Source organism: Vipera ursinii, assembly GCF_947247035.1.
Source record: "Vipera ursinii genome assembly, chromosome: 1".
NCBI lineage: Eukaryota > Metazoa > Chordata > Lepidosauria > Squamata > Viperidae > Vipera > Vipera ursinii.
In genome coordinates this window covers 33,461,279-33,477,425 of record NC_139512.1, presented here as the reverse complement: position 1 = coordinate 33,477,425, position 16,147 = coordinate 33,461,279, and the positions used below count along the sequence as shown (strand labels likewise).

Below are 16,147 nucleotides of genomic sequence, written 5' to 3'. Positions count from 1 at the left end.
AAACCTCGGACAGGAGGAAGAATGCCGTCAGGCGGGCAGGCAGGTGTCTTGTTCGGCTGTGGCTTGGGGGGCACTTTTTCAGTGGCATTTTAACTTTGAACAGTCACTAAGCGAACTGTTGTAAGTCGAGGACTATCTGTACTTCATCACTTTTTTCTTTTCTTTTTTTTGGGGGGGTGTCATCAAGTTTTTGACACCTTGCTAGGCGACGGATGGTACTGGGATGTTGCCATATCCTAAAAGTGGTACAATGGGTGAAAAGGTTGAAAAGCCCTGGACTAGAAGACCTCCAAGGTCCCTTCCAAGTCTGTTATTCTGTTAACTTTGTGAATGGTTTTCTTCAATAATACAGTTATCACTATCTTTTCTCTATTTCATTTAACTCTGATTTCATTATTTATAAATCCCTCTCAAACAGATGTTTATTAGTAGCTCAATATTTCATGCTCTTAATGAAATGAGATAAAGTCCATAAATGTTATTTTAAACTAGGTTTTGCTTCATAATCCTTATATTGTTTACATTAGGAATGTTTTACAAATATTAAAAGAGAGTACAATATTGCAATGAAATATTCGCCATTATGTAGAATCATTTTATTTGCATGATGATTGCTTTGAGTATTAATGTAAACCGCCTTGAGTCTTTCCAATTTGGCAGCTATAGAAGTCTAATGAATAAATAAAATGTTATATCATATTATGGTAAACCTTCTGAAAGATAATTAATTATTTGGTTTGCTAAAATGCCAGAAGTTTAGAATTTAAAAATTCCATGCATACTCTGGATATTTTTGAATATCAGGAAATACTGGTATCACCTTCAGAAAGGCAGGAATCAATTTTTACTTAGAAGCAATAAAAATAACAGTTCAGAATAACATGAAATTACAATTAAAATAATTGTTAAGTGCTGGCCTTGGACAATTCAACATAATTTTCCTTGAGCAATATGAGTGAACATACAATTGTTGCAGGTTACAAATAGAACCATAAGACAAAAACATACTAACCTATTATCTGAATAAATAACACAACATTCTATGTCAAAGACACAACCCACAGGGAAAAATATTATTTTGAATTGTTTTATGTCATTCCATCCTCAAAACAATTCCCTATTTTTAAGGCCTGTTACAATTTTGGAGTGTGTGTGTGGTGGGTGGATTTGGGAAGGGCATTTTAAAATTATTAGCAAATTCCAATAGAAGAAAATAGAGAGCTCTTTTCTTGATTTTAGGCTCTATATTTGTTGTTGTTGTTAGCTGCGAAGTCGTGTCCGACCCATCGCGACCCTATGGACAACGTTCCTCCAAGCCTTCCTGTCCTCTACCATCTTCTGGAGTCCATTTAAGCTCACGCCTACTGCTTTAGTGACTCCATCCAGCCACCTCATTCTCTGTCGTCCCCTTCTTCTCTTGCCCTCAATCTTTCCCAGCATTAGACTCTTCTCCAGTGAGTCCTTCCTTCTCATTAGGTGGCCAAAGTATTTGAGTTTTAGCTTCAGGATCTGGCCTTCTAAAGAGAAGTCAGGGTTGATCTCCTCTAGGACTGATCGGTTTAATCGCCTTGCAGTCCAAGGGACTCGTAGGAGTCTTCTCCAGCACCATAGTTCAAAGGCCTCAATTCTTTGGCGCTCAGCCTTTTTTATGGTCCAACTTTCACTGCCATACATTGCAACTGGGAAGACCATAGCCTTGACTAAACGCACTTTTGTTCACAGGGTGATATCTCTGCTTTTTAGTGTGCTGTCCAGATTTGCCATGGCTTTCCTCCCGAGGAGCAAGCGTCTTTTAATTTCTTGGCTACAGTCCCCATCTGCAGTGATCTTGGAGCCCAGGAAAATAAAATCTGTCACTACCTCCATTTCTTCCCCATCTATTTGCCAGGAATTGAGAGGGCCGGATGCCATGATCTTGGTTTTCTTAATGTTAAGTTTCAACCCAAGTTTTGCACTCTCCTTCTTCACCCGCAACAAGAGGCTCTTTAGTTCCTCTTCACTTTCTGCTATTAGAGTGGTATCATCTGCGTATCTTAGGTTGTTGATATTTCTTCCGACAATCTTAATTCCAACTTTTGATTCATCAAGCCCTGCCTTTCTCATGATATGCTCTGCATATAAGTTAAATAGGCAGGGCGACAGTATACAGCCTCCTTTCCCAATTTTGAACCAACAGTGCTAACAATATAATAATAAAGATATGGGAGAGTTGTAGTAGAAAAATTCTGATGATAACTAGGTAAGCTATTTTCATTCACTCTTGAAAAGCTGAATTGAGTTCTCAAATGTATTTATAAAGCAGGCTCAAGAATTAAATTCTCTAATCAATTTGTTCTTAATTATTTTCCGTGTGCTTCCAAACACCTTGTTCTTCCATTGCATTTCACCAAATGCAATGGAAGTACAGGTGAAACTCGAAAAATTAGAATATCGTGCAAAAGTTCATTTATTTCAGTAATGCAACTTAAAAGGGAAAACTAATATATGAGATAGACTCATTACATGCAAAGCAAGATAGTTCAAGCCGTGATTTGTCATAATTGTGATGATTATGGCGTACAGCTCATGAAAACCCCAAATCCACAATCTCAGAAAATTAGAATATTACATGCAATCAGTAAAACAAGGACTGTACATAGAACAATATCAGACCTCTGAAAAGTATAAGCATGCATATGTACTCAGTACTTGGTTTGGGCCCATTTTGCAGCAGTTACTGCCTCAATGCGGCGTGGCATGGAAGCTATCAGCCTGTGGCACTGCTGAGGTGTTATGGAAGACCAGGATGCTTCAATAGCAGCCTTCAGCTCTTGTGCATTGTTCGGTCTCATGTCTCTCATCTTTCTCTTGGCAATGCCCCATAGATTCTCTATGAGGTTCAGGTCAGGCAGGTTTGCTGGCCAATCAAGCACAGTAATCCCATGGTGATTAAACCAGGTTTTGGTGCTTTTGGCAGTGTGGGCAGGTGCCACGTCCTGCTGGAAAATGAAGTCAGCATCTCCATAAAGCTCGTCTGCGGAAGGAAGCATGAAGTGCTCCAAAATCTCCTGGTAGACGGCTGCGTTGACCCTGGACTTAATGAAGCACAGTGGACCAAGACCAGCAGATGACATGGCTCCCCAAATCAACACAGACTGTGGAAACTTCACACTGGACTTCAAGCATCTTGCAGTGTGTGCTTCTCCATTCTTCCTCCAGACTCTGGGTCCTTGGTTTCCAAATGAGATGCAAAAGTTGCTCATCAGAAAAGAGGACTTTGGACCACTGAGCAACAGACCAGGTCTGTTTTTCTTTAGCACAGGTAAGACGCTTCTGACATTGTTTGTTGTTCAGTAGCGGTTTGACAAGAGGAATACGACATTTGAAGCCCATCTCCAGGATCCGTCTGTGTGTGGTGGCTCTTAATGCACTGACTCCAGCCTCAGTCCACTCCTTGTGAAAGACCCCAACACTTTTGAATGGCCTTTTCCTGACAATCGTCTCAAGGCTGCGGTCATCCCTGCTGCTTGTGCACCTTTTTCTTCCACACTTTTCCACATAACTTTCTATTAATGTGCTTTAATACAGCACTTTGGGAACATCCAACTTCTTTTGCAATTACCTTTTGAGGCTTTCCCTCCTTATAGAGGGTGTCAGTGATTGTTTTCTGCGCAACTGTCAGGTCAGCAGTCTTCCCCATGATTGTGATTCCTACTGAACCAGACTGAGAGACCATTTAAAGGCTCAGGAACCCTTTGCAGGTGTTATGGCTTAATTAGCTGCTTAGAGTGGGACACTTTGAGCCTAGAATATTGCACCTTTTCACAATATTCTAATTTTCTGAGATTGTGGATTTGGGGTTTTCATGAGCTGTAAGCCATAATCATCACAATTATGACAAATCACAGCTTGAACTATCTTACTTTGCATGTAATGAGTCTATCTCCTATATTAGTTTACCCTTTTAAGTTGCGTTACTGAAATAAATGAACTTTTGCACGATATTCTAATTTTTTGAGTTTCACCTGTATATACTCAGCAATTGCATTAAGACACAGATTCTTTAAAGGACCCTACCACAATTTTTTTCTATTTTAAAACGTTTATACATACAGTACACGTCTACTTGATAACGAAAGCCAGGAGTGGCAATGTTTCAAAAGCTATTTTCGTCTGAAAACATATTACAGTAGACAACTGGGGTCAGATCAAGGTTATGATGGTTTAGAGAGCCTATACCCCATCGCCAAACAAAATCTCAAAAGTACTTAACATACCGTAATACTAAATACTTTTAAGTATGTAGTTTAACAGAAATAATCTTCCATATTTTCCTGCACACCGAAGATTAACAAGAAAAGCTAAACTACCGTCCAAATGAACAGCATCACCCTTTACAGAACACAGCCACAGGAAATACACGAGAACGGGGGACAGGCCGACTTTTGGTATTTTTTATCCAGTGGCTTAACTAAATCACAATATTCTGACATTGGAAAACGTGCCCCAAATCCTGCAGCACTTTTCTCATATGAGCACTCAAAAGCAACCAGCCCTTCCTAAAAGAATGCTAGCATTGCACAAGATCCGGGAGACCAGGGTTAAAGTCCGTCCTTTACCACAGAAACCCAGGGATTAAAGCTGGTCCAGTCACTTTATGCCCGACCAAGGGGTTTCGGGCACTAAAACAAGGCTGAAAGTATATCGAGTGCCTTGACGAAAAGCGAGTTAAGTATATTTATTTCCCGCCTAAAAAAAAGCTACGTTTTTTTAATGCAACAGTAGCATTCAGTAATAAAGAAGACGAAAAAGGTATTCGGAGAATAGAATTCATTTCTTTACACGCACTCTCTGCACGTAAGCTGGTAAGAAACCGTCCCCAACCCCCAACAGAGAACACTGACTCATTCTTCCCCTTTGGCATAACTCTCGCGACATTCTGGCTCTCGTCAAACGGGATGTCCTCTTGGGCGCTGGTATTTCTTCGATCGGCTGAGTTGACAGGGTGGGAAGAAAGAAAGCGAATATAAGGAGAGTCGCCTAACATGATGACTGACAAGTACCTGAAACCAATGAAAAAGAAGAACGGCGAACGATGAGCCAATACGACGAGGAGGAAGGCGTGGATTCTCCGGCGGTTGATTGATCCCAGCTTTCGCGACGGTGTTGTTCAGTCGGCGCGAGAACATTCTAGAGGTAGGTACTCGGCGGCCATTACAGCTGTGCCCCTCCCCCTCTCCTTTAAAAAAAAAAACCCATCCCAATGCTGCCGCTGTGGCAGATTTGAGCTCGGTTTGAATTTAGGTGCGGGCGTCCGCCGCCTGACTAACAATGCTGCCTCAGCTGATGGTCTTTCTTTTCCGGCAGAGTAACCGGCAAGGCTGATCCCGCCGATCCCGCCCGCCTCTGGACGCTTGGACCCCCCCTCCCCTCTCCTGGCGGTTGCGGCGTCCGCCTCCGCATCTGTATCTCTTTAGAAAAAGCGCCCGGGTGCTCGGTGACACCCTCAGCTCCGCCATCGTTCTCCTCGTCCTAATTCGGCTTCGTCACAGCCCGGGGCGAGCAGCGTTGGGTTTATGTCTGTATTGGACGAAAACGGTAAGTAAAAAAGAAGGGCCAAGTGGGTGGGAGAGGTTCAGCATATGGAGGGGGGCAATGGGGGAGGGCTATTCTTTGCTGGTGGGGCTGAGCGGCGGAGGCCGGGAAGACGGGCAGCGGCCTGAAGAGCTGGACGCTTGCGGGTCGTCCGCTTACTTCCCCCCCACACACACACACACACAGACACAAAATTTTGTAAGCGGAGGGTGTTAATATTGGCCCGTAATGCCTGGACCCGAGTAACTTCCTAGCGGGCAGAGGGGCAGAATGCCGAGCCGAGTCTTTGGCGGACGAGCAGACGAGGCAACTTAATCGAAATTGCCCTCTGGGGTTTGTTACAAAAAGAGCTCGTTCTCGAGAAGGGGAGGGGGGCGGGCGGGCAAGAAGGACTCGTGGAGCAGACGTCGGCCTTGGATCGCGTTGCCCTTAAGCAGTATGCCAGATGGGCCGTGTAGTCCAACACCTCTTAAGATAAGAAGCCTGCGAATGGGGGGAGGGGGGGGGAAAAGACTCCTTCACTCAACCGCCGGTGGCGGTCACTTGCCCGCTTCGCCTCCTGGAAGGAACGCGCGGCTCTACAAGATGGCGGCCGCCAGGTCTTCCGCGCCTCAGTCCTCGTGATGGAAGGGGGGGCGGGCGGGCGGAGTGCGCGCTCTATGGCGCAGTTCCTAAACCCGCAGTGTGCGAAGGGGGAGGGCGGCGGGCGGCTCCGCTCCGGCGCTTTCCAGGGAAGGGGGCGATGGGGCGGGGAGAGGGATGAATGGCGACGACACCGCCGCCCGCTGCCGCCGCTTTGTATTTTAGAGCTGACTCAGTGCTTTAATTGCTGCATTTCTGAGTCATTCCGACGCTGGGTTGAAGAAGAGGGAGGAGTTCCATTTTTGAAAGAAAGGGAAAAAAAGTGGGTTTATTCGCGATAGCTGCATCGTGGTTTTAGCTCTAAAATAAAATACTTAGACTTACTTTATCTTCACACACCCCTTGTGGGAATATTTTTTTCTTCTTACCACTTCGTTTATATTTCATACTATTATAGGCGTATGTAGAGCACGTGGAGGGAAAGAAGTTCGGTGGGTTTTAAATTCCTCGGCTTAAGTAAAAGAATAAAAGGCCTGATGTATTTTAAATTTTTGCAACAGCAATTACATTTATTATGAGGCATGGTGTAGCCAGCTCATTTAGATACTTTTTAGAATATTTTACTCATTTTTGTTAAGAATTATATAGTCATTGTTTCTTTCAACCTCATAGTTCCCAAAGTTCAGGATACCACTGAAGTAACTATTGTCTTGCAAACTGTAATATATGGTTCCTGCCAAAATTAAGGACTGGTTAACAAATACTAACCAATAAAACTTAAATGAAAATATTTCCTCATTGCTGGCTATAGAACAATATAATGTAATAAGTTATAACTGTTACCAAGTACAGAAACAGTCTATCACTGATTTATCATATAAAGTTCATAGTGTTCTGACAAAATCAGCATTTATAATTCAGTACTGTTAGCTTTAAGTTTTATGTTGAATATTGTATAAAAATTATAGGCCAGTTACAATGTTTGTATTCAAACAAAACAGGCATGTATATGAAGTATAAAAGCTTTCTATATTAATATTGCAGAGCTGTTGCGCAGCCATTGGTACCTGTATTGGGGAAATATAGCATACAAGCAAGAACCTCACAGCCTCAGTGGCGAAAAATTTTTCATGTCAGAGACCGAGAACTCTTGCAGTCGTTTATGTCATCACGTCTTCTCCAGACAGAAGATACCAAAAAGTTGCAATCAAAGATCTCTCCATCTTATTGATAAAGCTACTAATAAGCCAAAATGTCTGTCAACGTCAACCGCAGTGTTTCAGATCAGTTCTATCGCTACAAAATGCCCCGTTTGATTGCCAAGGTAGATATTTCACCATTTCTTTAAATGTGGGTTAAAGTTGCCACTTGTGATATCATATGCACTTAAGTTTTCTTTTCAGGTTGAGGGCAAAGGAAATGGGATAAAGACAGTTATCGTCAACATGGTTGATGTTGCAAAGGCGCTTAATCGGCCTCCTACGTGTAAGTTGTACATTTTCCCTTGAGCTTCATTTTGTTAGTAAAAATATTTTTTAAAGTATCTTTTTGGAAAAATGTAATAGTACTATAAAGGTGAAGGTTCCCCTGCACATGCGTGCTAGTTGTTTCCAACTCTAGGGGCCGGTGCTCATCTCCGTTTCAAAGCCAAAGAGCCAGCACTTGTCCGAGGACGTCTCTGTGGTCATGTAGCCGGCATGACTAAACGCCAAAGGCGCATGGAACACTTGTTACCTTCCCACCGTAGTGGTCCCTATTTTTCTACTTGCATTTTTATGTGCTTTCAAACTGCTAGGTTGGCAGAAGCTGGGACGAGTAACAGGTGCGCTCACTCTGTTACGCAGCACTTGGGATTTGACCCGCCAAACTGCCAGCCATCTGATCGACAAGCTCAGCGTCCTAACCCACTGAGCCACCACGTCCCTATAGTACTATAGTTTAAAAAAATGATATCCAGATCCCTGCTCCATTTTCTCATTTCTTCCCCCCACTTTCAGTTTCCATTGCTTCATGGAAGTGTGAGATAACTCAATTACAGTGCTATTGTCACTGTCAGCCTAAATACACAGTTTTGTCTTTTGCCTCATAGAGTCAGCAACTTTTAAAGCAGAGGAAAAGAGCTGACTTGAATAGCTTTTATAGTAATGATTGCTATTGTGCATAGTACTCTGAAGCAATGTATAATTGTTTTGAGGCATGCTGCATTAAATAGGGAATGCTTGTGCAGAAACAGTTAATTGGTGTGAATTGTAAGATAATAAAATAATTGTAAAATATTGCTTTTTTGTGGGCAAATGGAGGAAGAAATAGCTATCCAGTAGCGGTTTGGAGTTGAGTGGTGCTAAAAATGACTAAAGTGAAATAAATTTGCAGAGGTTTAGTCAGAAGTGAGTGTGGGGACTTGATGGGAAACTTCATGACTAATTTTTCTTTCTTGAAAGATCCCACCAAATTTTTTGGTTGTGAGCTGGGAGCGCAGACCCAGTTTGATGTTAAGAATGACCGTTACATTGTCAATGGATCTCATGAGGCGAATAAGCTACAAGACATGTTGGATGGGTTTATTAAAAAATTTGTTCTCTGTCCTGAGTGTGAAAATCCTGAAACTGATCTGGTAGGTGATGCTTTTAGAATGCTAAGACTTTATAAAGTAAATTATATACAAAGTTTTTTTAAAAAAAATCTGCAATCCAGCTTCAACAATCTCACAGTTTTGTATTTGGTCAACCCTGAGGTTTCTTATGAGGTGGCCTACCAATTTCACACTAAATTCTTTCAAGAAAGGCAGGAGATACTTAGCTAAATATGTCTAATTGGAAGACAACATTTCAAACAGGAATACTTTGGTACTTAACGAAGAAACTATGTGACAATAATGTAGAATGTAAATATATACCAAATTACTTGTGAGTAAATTTGAATAGTCTTTGTGGTAGTAAGTTAAATGCTAAGCTCCCAATGTCTAGATAGCTCTAGCATCTGCAGTAATTTAAAGAGATTTCCAGGACTGCTTTATAAGAAAACAAAACTCAAGCTAGTCCAGAATTTTCTACGCAAGCCAGTTAGGACATATATTGCTTCTGCTGTTTCATTTTCTTTAGAAAAGGGGTATAAAATGGAAGGAGGTAGCATATATAGATGTAAATGGAATAATTGGTATTGAAACTTTCTCTGGCAGCATGTCAATCCTAAGAAACAAACTATTGGTAACTCTTGCAAAGCCTGTGGCTATCGAGGCATGCTTGACACAAATCATAAACTCTGCACGTTCATCCTTAAAAACCCACCTGGTGAGTGAGTGTTCTAAATTTTGCTGTTTACCTATAAATGATCATTTATTTCCTGCTTAATTGAGGCAGAAAACAAGGAAGTTTTTAAACAATATATGTTGGAACTGGTCTGGAAAACAGTGCTATATGATGACTGCAGTGCAAGCAACACTCTGTGGTAGATAACTTAGTTGTCTATCTCAATTTAAGCTTGCAATACTAAACATAGCCTGACCTATTCCAGTGGTCTTTAAAAATGAGGCCATCTGTTATACAGACTCTAACAATATATTGATGGTGTTCTCTAAGCAAACATTCTGGAGTGGATCTGGATATATTCATGGCTGCATTTTCAACTTTGTAGTATTGGCATTGAAAGTAGGTACCAGTGACCAAGCAAATACAAGTAGTACTTGACTTAATAGTTCATTTAATGACTGTTCAAAGTTACAGTGGCAATGAAAAAAAGGACAAACTTTTTCGCATTGCAGCATCCCCATGGTCACATGATCAAAATTCAGACACTTGGCAACTGACTCATATTTATGACAGTTGTAGTGTCCTGAGATCATGTGATCTCATTTTGCTACCTTCTGACAAAGTCAATGGGAAAGCCAGATGCACTTAATGACCTTATTACTAACTTAACTGCAGTGAGTCACTTAACAGCTGTGGCAATAAAGTTATGAAATGGGGCAAACTCACTTAACAAATGTCTCACTTAGCAACAAAAATTTTGGTCTCAATTGTGGTCGTAAGTTGAGCACTGCCTGTATTACTGCATTCCAAGCCATGTGCAATCAAGACAGACTTATTTAGTATTCTTGAACATAATATTTGTTATTTCCCATTGCTTTACATTTTATTTTATAAATTTAAGCAACCTTAAATTAAAATGTCCATAAGAGGTTGGTTGCTGGATTACTTGAGCTAGAAATAAACTTCAGTGGGATTTCTACACCTTTAGAAAGTCTAATGTTTACTTTTTGTTACTTATTAGTCATATCCCCATTTCTCTTGCTGTAGGAGTCTGTCACAGTCTTGTAATGCCTGTATTATAGAAGATATACATGTTCTTGGAAAAACATTTCAGTCTAAAGGCTGATAAATTACATGTGGAAGTTATTTGTTATATATTAAGACTGAACCAAAAGTTGAATGTGTATAGCAGACATGTCAAACACAAGGCCCGTGAATTGGCTTCATGTGGCCCGCGAAGCCATCCTGGAAACAGTGAGGGAACAGTCCCCACTGCCTTGGCCCCGATCCCATCTCCTGCCAGAGACCCTCAGATCTGTCCCACTCCTGCCCAGGCCCCCATAGGCACTCTTGATGCGAATGATGTAGAGCTGGCCATGCCCACCCAGTAGGCCATACTCTAGAGCCTTGGTGGAACAGTGGGCTAATGCCTCCTTAAGTAACACCAGCTGCCTGCAGTTAGTGCAGGTTTGCATCCCACCAGGCTCAAGGTTGACTCAGCCTTCCATCCTTCCGAGGTAGGTAAAATGAGGACCCAGATTGTTGGGGGCAATTAAGCTGACTTTGTAATAATGCCGCTTGGGTGTGTGTGTGAAAGCCCTAATAAGCAGGCATATACATAGAATGAAGGCTACTGCTAAGCTTGTAAGCCGCCCTGAGTCTTCGGAGAAGGGCGGGATATAAATAGAATAAAAATAAAAATACTCTAGCCACGCCCACCCAATAGGCCACACCCACTCTGGCTATACCCACCCGGCCCCTTGAGGGCAACCGCAATGCTGATGCGGCCCTCAATTAAATTGAGTTTGACACCCCTGAAGTATAGGCTTTGTAATTGGACAAACTATTCTTCTGTAGTTCAAACATTTGTACAGAAGCTGACTGATCTAATATTCAAGTATACCCAAATATCTTAAGATACGATGGCCAGCTAAAGCTGAGTTTATAAATTAAAAATCTGGATGCATGTCTGTTAAAAAATTTTTTTTCATTGGACTCTTGTTAATGTTCACAGAGAGCAGTGAGTCTGGTACAGGCAAGAAAGAGAAAGAAAAGAAGAATAGAAAAGGCAAGGATAAAGAGAATGGTTGTGTATCTAATACTGAGACACCGCCACCACAGTCGGCACCACCAGAAGAACTTAGTCCTCCAAGTGTAGTGGTAAGTAGATCTGACCACAATAAAATGAGCAACAAATGTATGCTTTCATTGTAAATATTGTGCTTTCTTGAAGATGAGTGGCCTTCTTCTGATTTAATTAGAGGGTTTTTTATTTTTATGGTTAACAGGTTATTTTTTCCAGGAAAACACTATCAAAATGGTTGAATTGTTCGTATTTCTTAAACTGGTAATGTATGAAAATGGTTAACTTTCTAAATTTCAGGAGGAAGAAGATGATGACTGGGGTGAAGATACCACTGAAGAAGCCCAACGGCGTCGAATGGATGAAATCACTGATCGTGCAAAAGTACTCACATTGACTGATGATCTAGAAAGGACTGTTGAACAAAGAGTCAATTTACTATTTGACTTTGTTAAGGTATTTCAGATAAATGGAGTGTTTTTCTCATTTCAAAAACTTTTAAGTTGAAATGAGATAATTTCAACTAGTGAAATAATTTTAACTGTTGAAAAATATATTTCTTTTAAAACAAAATGTCTTTTCTGTTCCAGAAAAAGAAAGAAGAAGGTGTCATAGAGTCCTCCGACAAAGATATTGTGGCAGAAGCAGAAAGATTAGATGTTAAAGCTATGGGCCCTCTGGTGTTGACTGAAGTCCTCTTTAATGAAAAAATAAGAGAACAGATAAAGAAATACAGGCGCCATTTCTTGCGTGTAAGTTTTTTTTTGTATGTCAAAAACATTCTCCTGAGATGGGAGGGCTTTCTGCTTCCTGTCTCAATCTGATTCACTACAGAATGTATAGAAATTGCTTCATGTGATACTTCATATCGAAAAAAGGGGTCGTGTTTTTTTTTACTGGTGACCTTGGTATATTTACTATATTGGCCATTGAAGGTGAATTAAATTTTAGCTTCTTGCACATGCAGTTTAATGGCATAACAGCATGTAGTATTGTTGAAAATTTAGTTTCTAGACTGAGCAGGTAGGACATGGTAGTTATCTCAATCTAAAAGCAAGTATTTGCATTTATCTAGCTTATTTGTGTGAAATTTCTCTTAGGTTATATGATTAAGCAAGAGGGCTACACAAGCTAATACAGCTTTTTTCCTAATACGAACGTATGGTTCTCATTTTAGTTCTGCCACAACAACAAGAAGGCCCAGAGGTATCTTCTTCATGGCTTCGAGTGTGTAGTAGCTATGCATCAATCGCAGCTGATTTCTAAAATTCCACACATCCTGAAGGAAATGTATGATGCAGATCTTCTGGAAGAAGAAGTCATACTGAGCTGGGCAGAAAAGGTCAGTTTTTACAAATTAAGGCAGCCCTTGCAAGCTACATAATCCCTAATATTTTAAAAACTGCTTGCATTATGGGATTTGTGCTTGATAGTACTTCTTTGTTGATGCTAATAAGGAAAGGGAAAAACTACACCCTAAATGAAATCTTTATAATGGAGGGGCAAGCACAAAATACATTGGTATTTTCTGGTGATTACAATTATATGGCATTTTTGATTATTGTAAACGGGGTGTAGAAAAAGTTTTTGAGTGAAGTAGGTTAGAGCTTTGAAGTAGCTATTCTTTGTCTGGAGCACCTGTTTTCCATTCAAGGTAAGATTTCATGGATAGAACATTCCAACCTTGGAACTAAATATTTCATTCAATTGAAGCAGTTAAAATTTCACATTCTGATCATTTTGTGTATCCTATACAATTTTATTACTTGGGCTTAAAATACTATACTCCTAAAACAAATCTGCATAAATTGTTTAAATTTTTTGGTGTTTTAGGCTTCAAAGAAATATGTTTCTAAAGAGCTTGCCAAAGAAATTCGTGTCAAAGCAGAGCCATTCATTAAATGGCTGAAAGAAGCTGAAGAGGAATCATCTGGCAATGAGGAAGAAGAAGATGAAGATGAAAACATTGAGGTGAGCTTTAAATAAGTGTTCTTTACCCACATGTATTTCAAGTTCTGATTTGAAATATCTAAATGTATGTTAGCTGAAGAGGAATTGTTGCTCCAGTGCTTTCAATCCACGTCTTAGGAAAGAAGAAGGAACGATCTGGAAACTGTTGTAGATACTTTTGAAGTGTCCCCGAATAAAACTCCCTCCCCTCAGTCCATTTGGTCAGTCCCGGATTAAGGTTCAGGTGTCAAAACCTTCCATGGGAAGAGGGATCTTCCATGCCTCTACGACAGGGGTGTCAAACTCATTTTCATTGAGGGCCGCATCAGCACTGTGGTTGCTCTCAGGGGGCCAGGGTGGGCGTGGCCTACTGGGTGGGCGTGGCTAGAATATGTATGGCCTACTGGGTGGGCGTGGCCAGCTCTACATCGTTCGCATCAAGGGTGCCTATGGGGGCCTGGGCAGGAGTGGGACAGATCTGAGGGTCTCTGGCAGGAGGAGGGTCTCTGGGCTAGGGCCAAGGCAGTGGGGGCCGTTCCCTCACTGTTTCCAGGATGGCTTCGCGGGCCGCATGAAACCACTTCGCGGGCCGCATCCGGCCCCCGGGCCTTGTGTTTGACATGTCTGCTCTACGACATTTACTTTCAGATTCTAATCAGATACAAACCAGAATTTCCCCCCCTTCTTTCTTCTTCTCAGTTCAAAGGCTCTTCCCTTGGTCGGTGATGATGGCCTCCAGGCAGGCTGAATAAACAACCTAATGGATAGGGATGTCCAATTAACATTTTCTCTTCTCCTCCTTGGGAATGGCAGAATCCAGAAAGAGGGGTGTGAGATTTGGGAATATACAGATAGGGATTTAGGAATGGGACATAAATGGATTCTGACAGCTTTGCTCATTTTATAATAATTACATAGAGATAAAAAGCCTGAAAAATGTAACTGTTACTATGAATAAACTTACCTATTTTTTCAGGTGGTGTACTCCAAGACAGCCAGTGTACCTAAAGTTGAAACAGTGAAAACTGCAAACAACAAGGAAGATGACATTGATATTGATGCTATTTAATATGAATCTACCTAGTTTCCAACTTCTCTGCATCTCTTGCCAGAAGTGCAACTTTGTGCACAAGCTATAATAGCTATAAACATCGTGCGATACTTCTTGAACTCAAATGTATGTTACCATGACTGGTATTTGTAACTAAGCTTAACATATGAGAGGAGTTACACCAGCAGACTGATCTAAGTTTGCTGCCTGGCATGTTTCTTTTAAACTTGTATTGGACATAAATACTTGGAGCACATTTATACAGTTGTGAAAATAAAGGATTTGGTTTTGGAATCTTCAGTTCCGACATTTTAGTATTTTTTCTAACCTAATGTGGGCAGTAATCAAAAATTAGCTTGTGTTTGTGAGCCCATTTAATTCCCATTTGAGCATCTTTTGTTTTCTCACTTTGTACACTCAAGGAAAGGGAAGTAAACTGGGGACATTATTAATATAAAACCTGTCTTAAAATACTCTGGCCTGGCATAGATTAGTATGTGGTTAGGATGTAATCCATATAGAATAAGTGAAATCATGATAAATTTATGATGCTTCAAAAGAGAAACTGGGAAATTTGTAGCCAACATTTGTTAAATTTTTAATTGATGTTCTCCAGCTATCTAATTTAAACATCTTGCCTGGAGATTCTCAGTCATCCAGATCATGGTTGTCCCAAAGGTGCTTTTTCAAGAGGCAACTGGATTTTCTTGTTTTTCTTTGAAGATGTTTTGCTTCTCGTCCAAAAAGCTTTTTGGATGAGAAGAAAAACATCTTTGAAGAAAAACAAGAAAGCCCAGTTGCCTCTTGAAAAAGCGCCTTTGGGTTAAATGCCTTTTCTTTTTTTAAAAAAAACTTGCAGCTGCATATAAAGCATGCAGAACTGAGTTAGCAGAAATGTGATTGTCCTCAGTGCACTATGCAAATAATTTGGGTGTGTTCCCACAGACTTAGGCAATTGTGAAGACAATTATTCTAAAAGGCTTATTGGGTAATGCAGGAAAAATTAGAATGCTGAGCTAGTCACGAGAAGTTTGTTTAGATTTGTAGCATTTCAATATAGAAAAGTATTGTAAGAAAAATTAAAGGTAATCAATATTCCAGTTAGTACTAGTAACCATTTAAGAGCAAAATATATGTGTTTTCTTGTGCAGTACAAATCTCAATAAGCTAGTTTTATTTATGAAGATAATGGCAATGTTCACGGGGTGAAAAGTTGGGAGAAGTCAATTTAATTAGTATGTCCCTTAAGGATGACCCATAGTTAAGAATGAGTCTTGTAGCAAAATCTTGACTTGAATCAAAGACACAATGGTCTAAGTTCATTACTCAATTTTCCTTATACACTATTACATAATGCTTTTTGGCTTACAAACAAATTTGACTTAAGGAACAGGCCATAGGAACAGAAATCTGATTCCTAAATTGGGGGTTACCTGTATAAATATTTCAGACTTAATATCACAGCAAGAAAAATTGTAGGAACAAATGAAGATTTGCTAAATCAGTAGCTGGCAGAACCATGAACAAATCTACCCTAATGTCACAATACGTGATTTTGTATCTGAATTGTACACAAATACTTAACCCTTTTTAAAGCTTGGAACTTAAGTAGCTGGTTATTTCATGTAATTATTCCAAAATGAAAAATTCGGAGGTAAA

General features: G+C 40.4%; 2 protein-coding genes across 11 annotated transcripts in view; one reads left to right on the top strand and one right to left on the bottom strand.

Moving 5' to 3' along the window:
* Nucleotides 1–5,180, bottom strand: part of LOC310639047 (uncharacterized protein) — a 49,796-nt gene extending 44,616 nt beyond the window's left edge. For 2 of the 10 annotated variants that reach the window (XR_014492217.1, XR_014492218.1), the window contains exon 1: nt 4,884–4,969. Coding sequence is in view for 2 of the 10 variants with exons in the window: in XM_083360415.1 (XP_083216541.1) it covers nt 4,828–4,903 (76 nt within the window). In the remaining 8 variants the exon portion in view is untranslated. Of the gene's footprint in view, nt 1–4,827; nt 4,982–5,042 lie in introns of those variants that run through there. The other 8 variants (XR_014492219.1, XR_014492220.1, XR_014492215.1 and 5 more) reach the window with 7 other exon arrangements.
* EIF5 (eukaryotic translation initiation factor 5) lies at nt 4,971–14,788 on the top strand. Its single transcript, XM_083360273.1, has 12 exons — nt 4,971–5,175; nt 5,347–5,577; nt 7,201–7,480; nt 7,560–7,641; nt 8,598–8,770; nt 9,335–9,446; nt 11,419–11,564; nt 11,788–11,943; nt 12,078–12,239; nt 12,665–12,829; nt 13,321–13,458; nt 14,414–14,788. Exons 3-12 carry the CDS (start codon nt 7,409–7,411, stop codon nt 14,504–14,506), a joined length of 1,299 nt encoding a protein of 432 aa, XP_083216399.1. The 5' UTR covers nt 4,971–5,175; nt 5,347–5,577; nt 7,201–7,408; the 3' UTR covers nt 14,507–14,788.
* Nucleotides 14,789–16,147: the final 1,359 nt, after the last annotated feature.

Excerpts from the sequence above, each read along its gene's own strand:
- EIF5 (XM_083360273.1), top strand. The coding sequence starts at position 7,409 with ATGTCTGTCAACGTCAACCGCAGTGTTTCAGATCAGTTCTATCGCTAC. Across the intron at positions 11,944-12,077 it reads TACTATTTGACTTTGTTAAG|AAAAAGAAAGAAGAAGGTGT; the intron begins GTATTTCAGATA and ends TTTCTGTTCCAG. Across the intron at positions 13,459-14,413 it reads ATGAAGATGAAAACATTGAG|GTGGTGTACTCCAAGACAGC; the intron begins GTGAGCTTTAAA and ends CTATTTTTTCAG.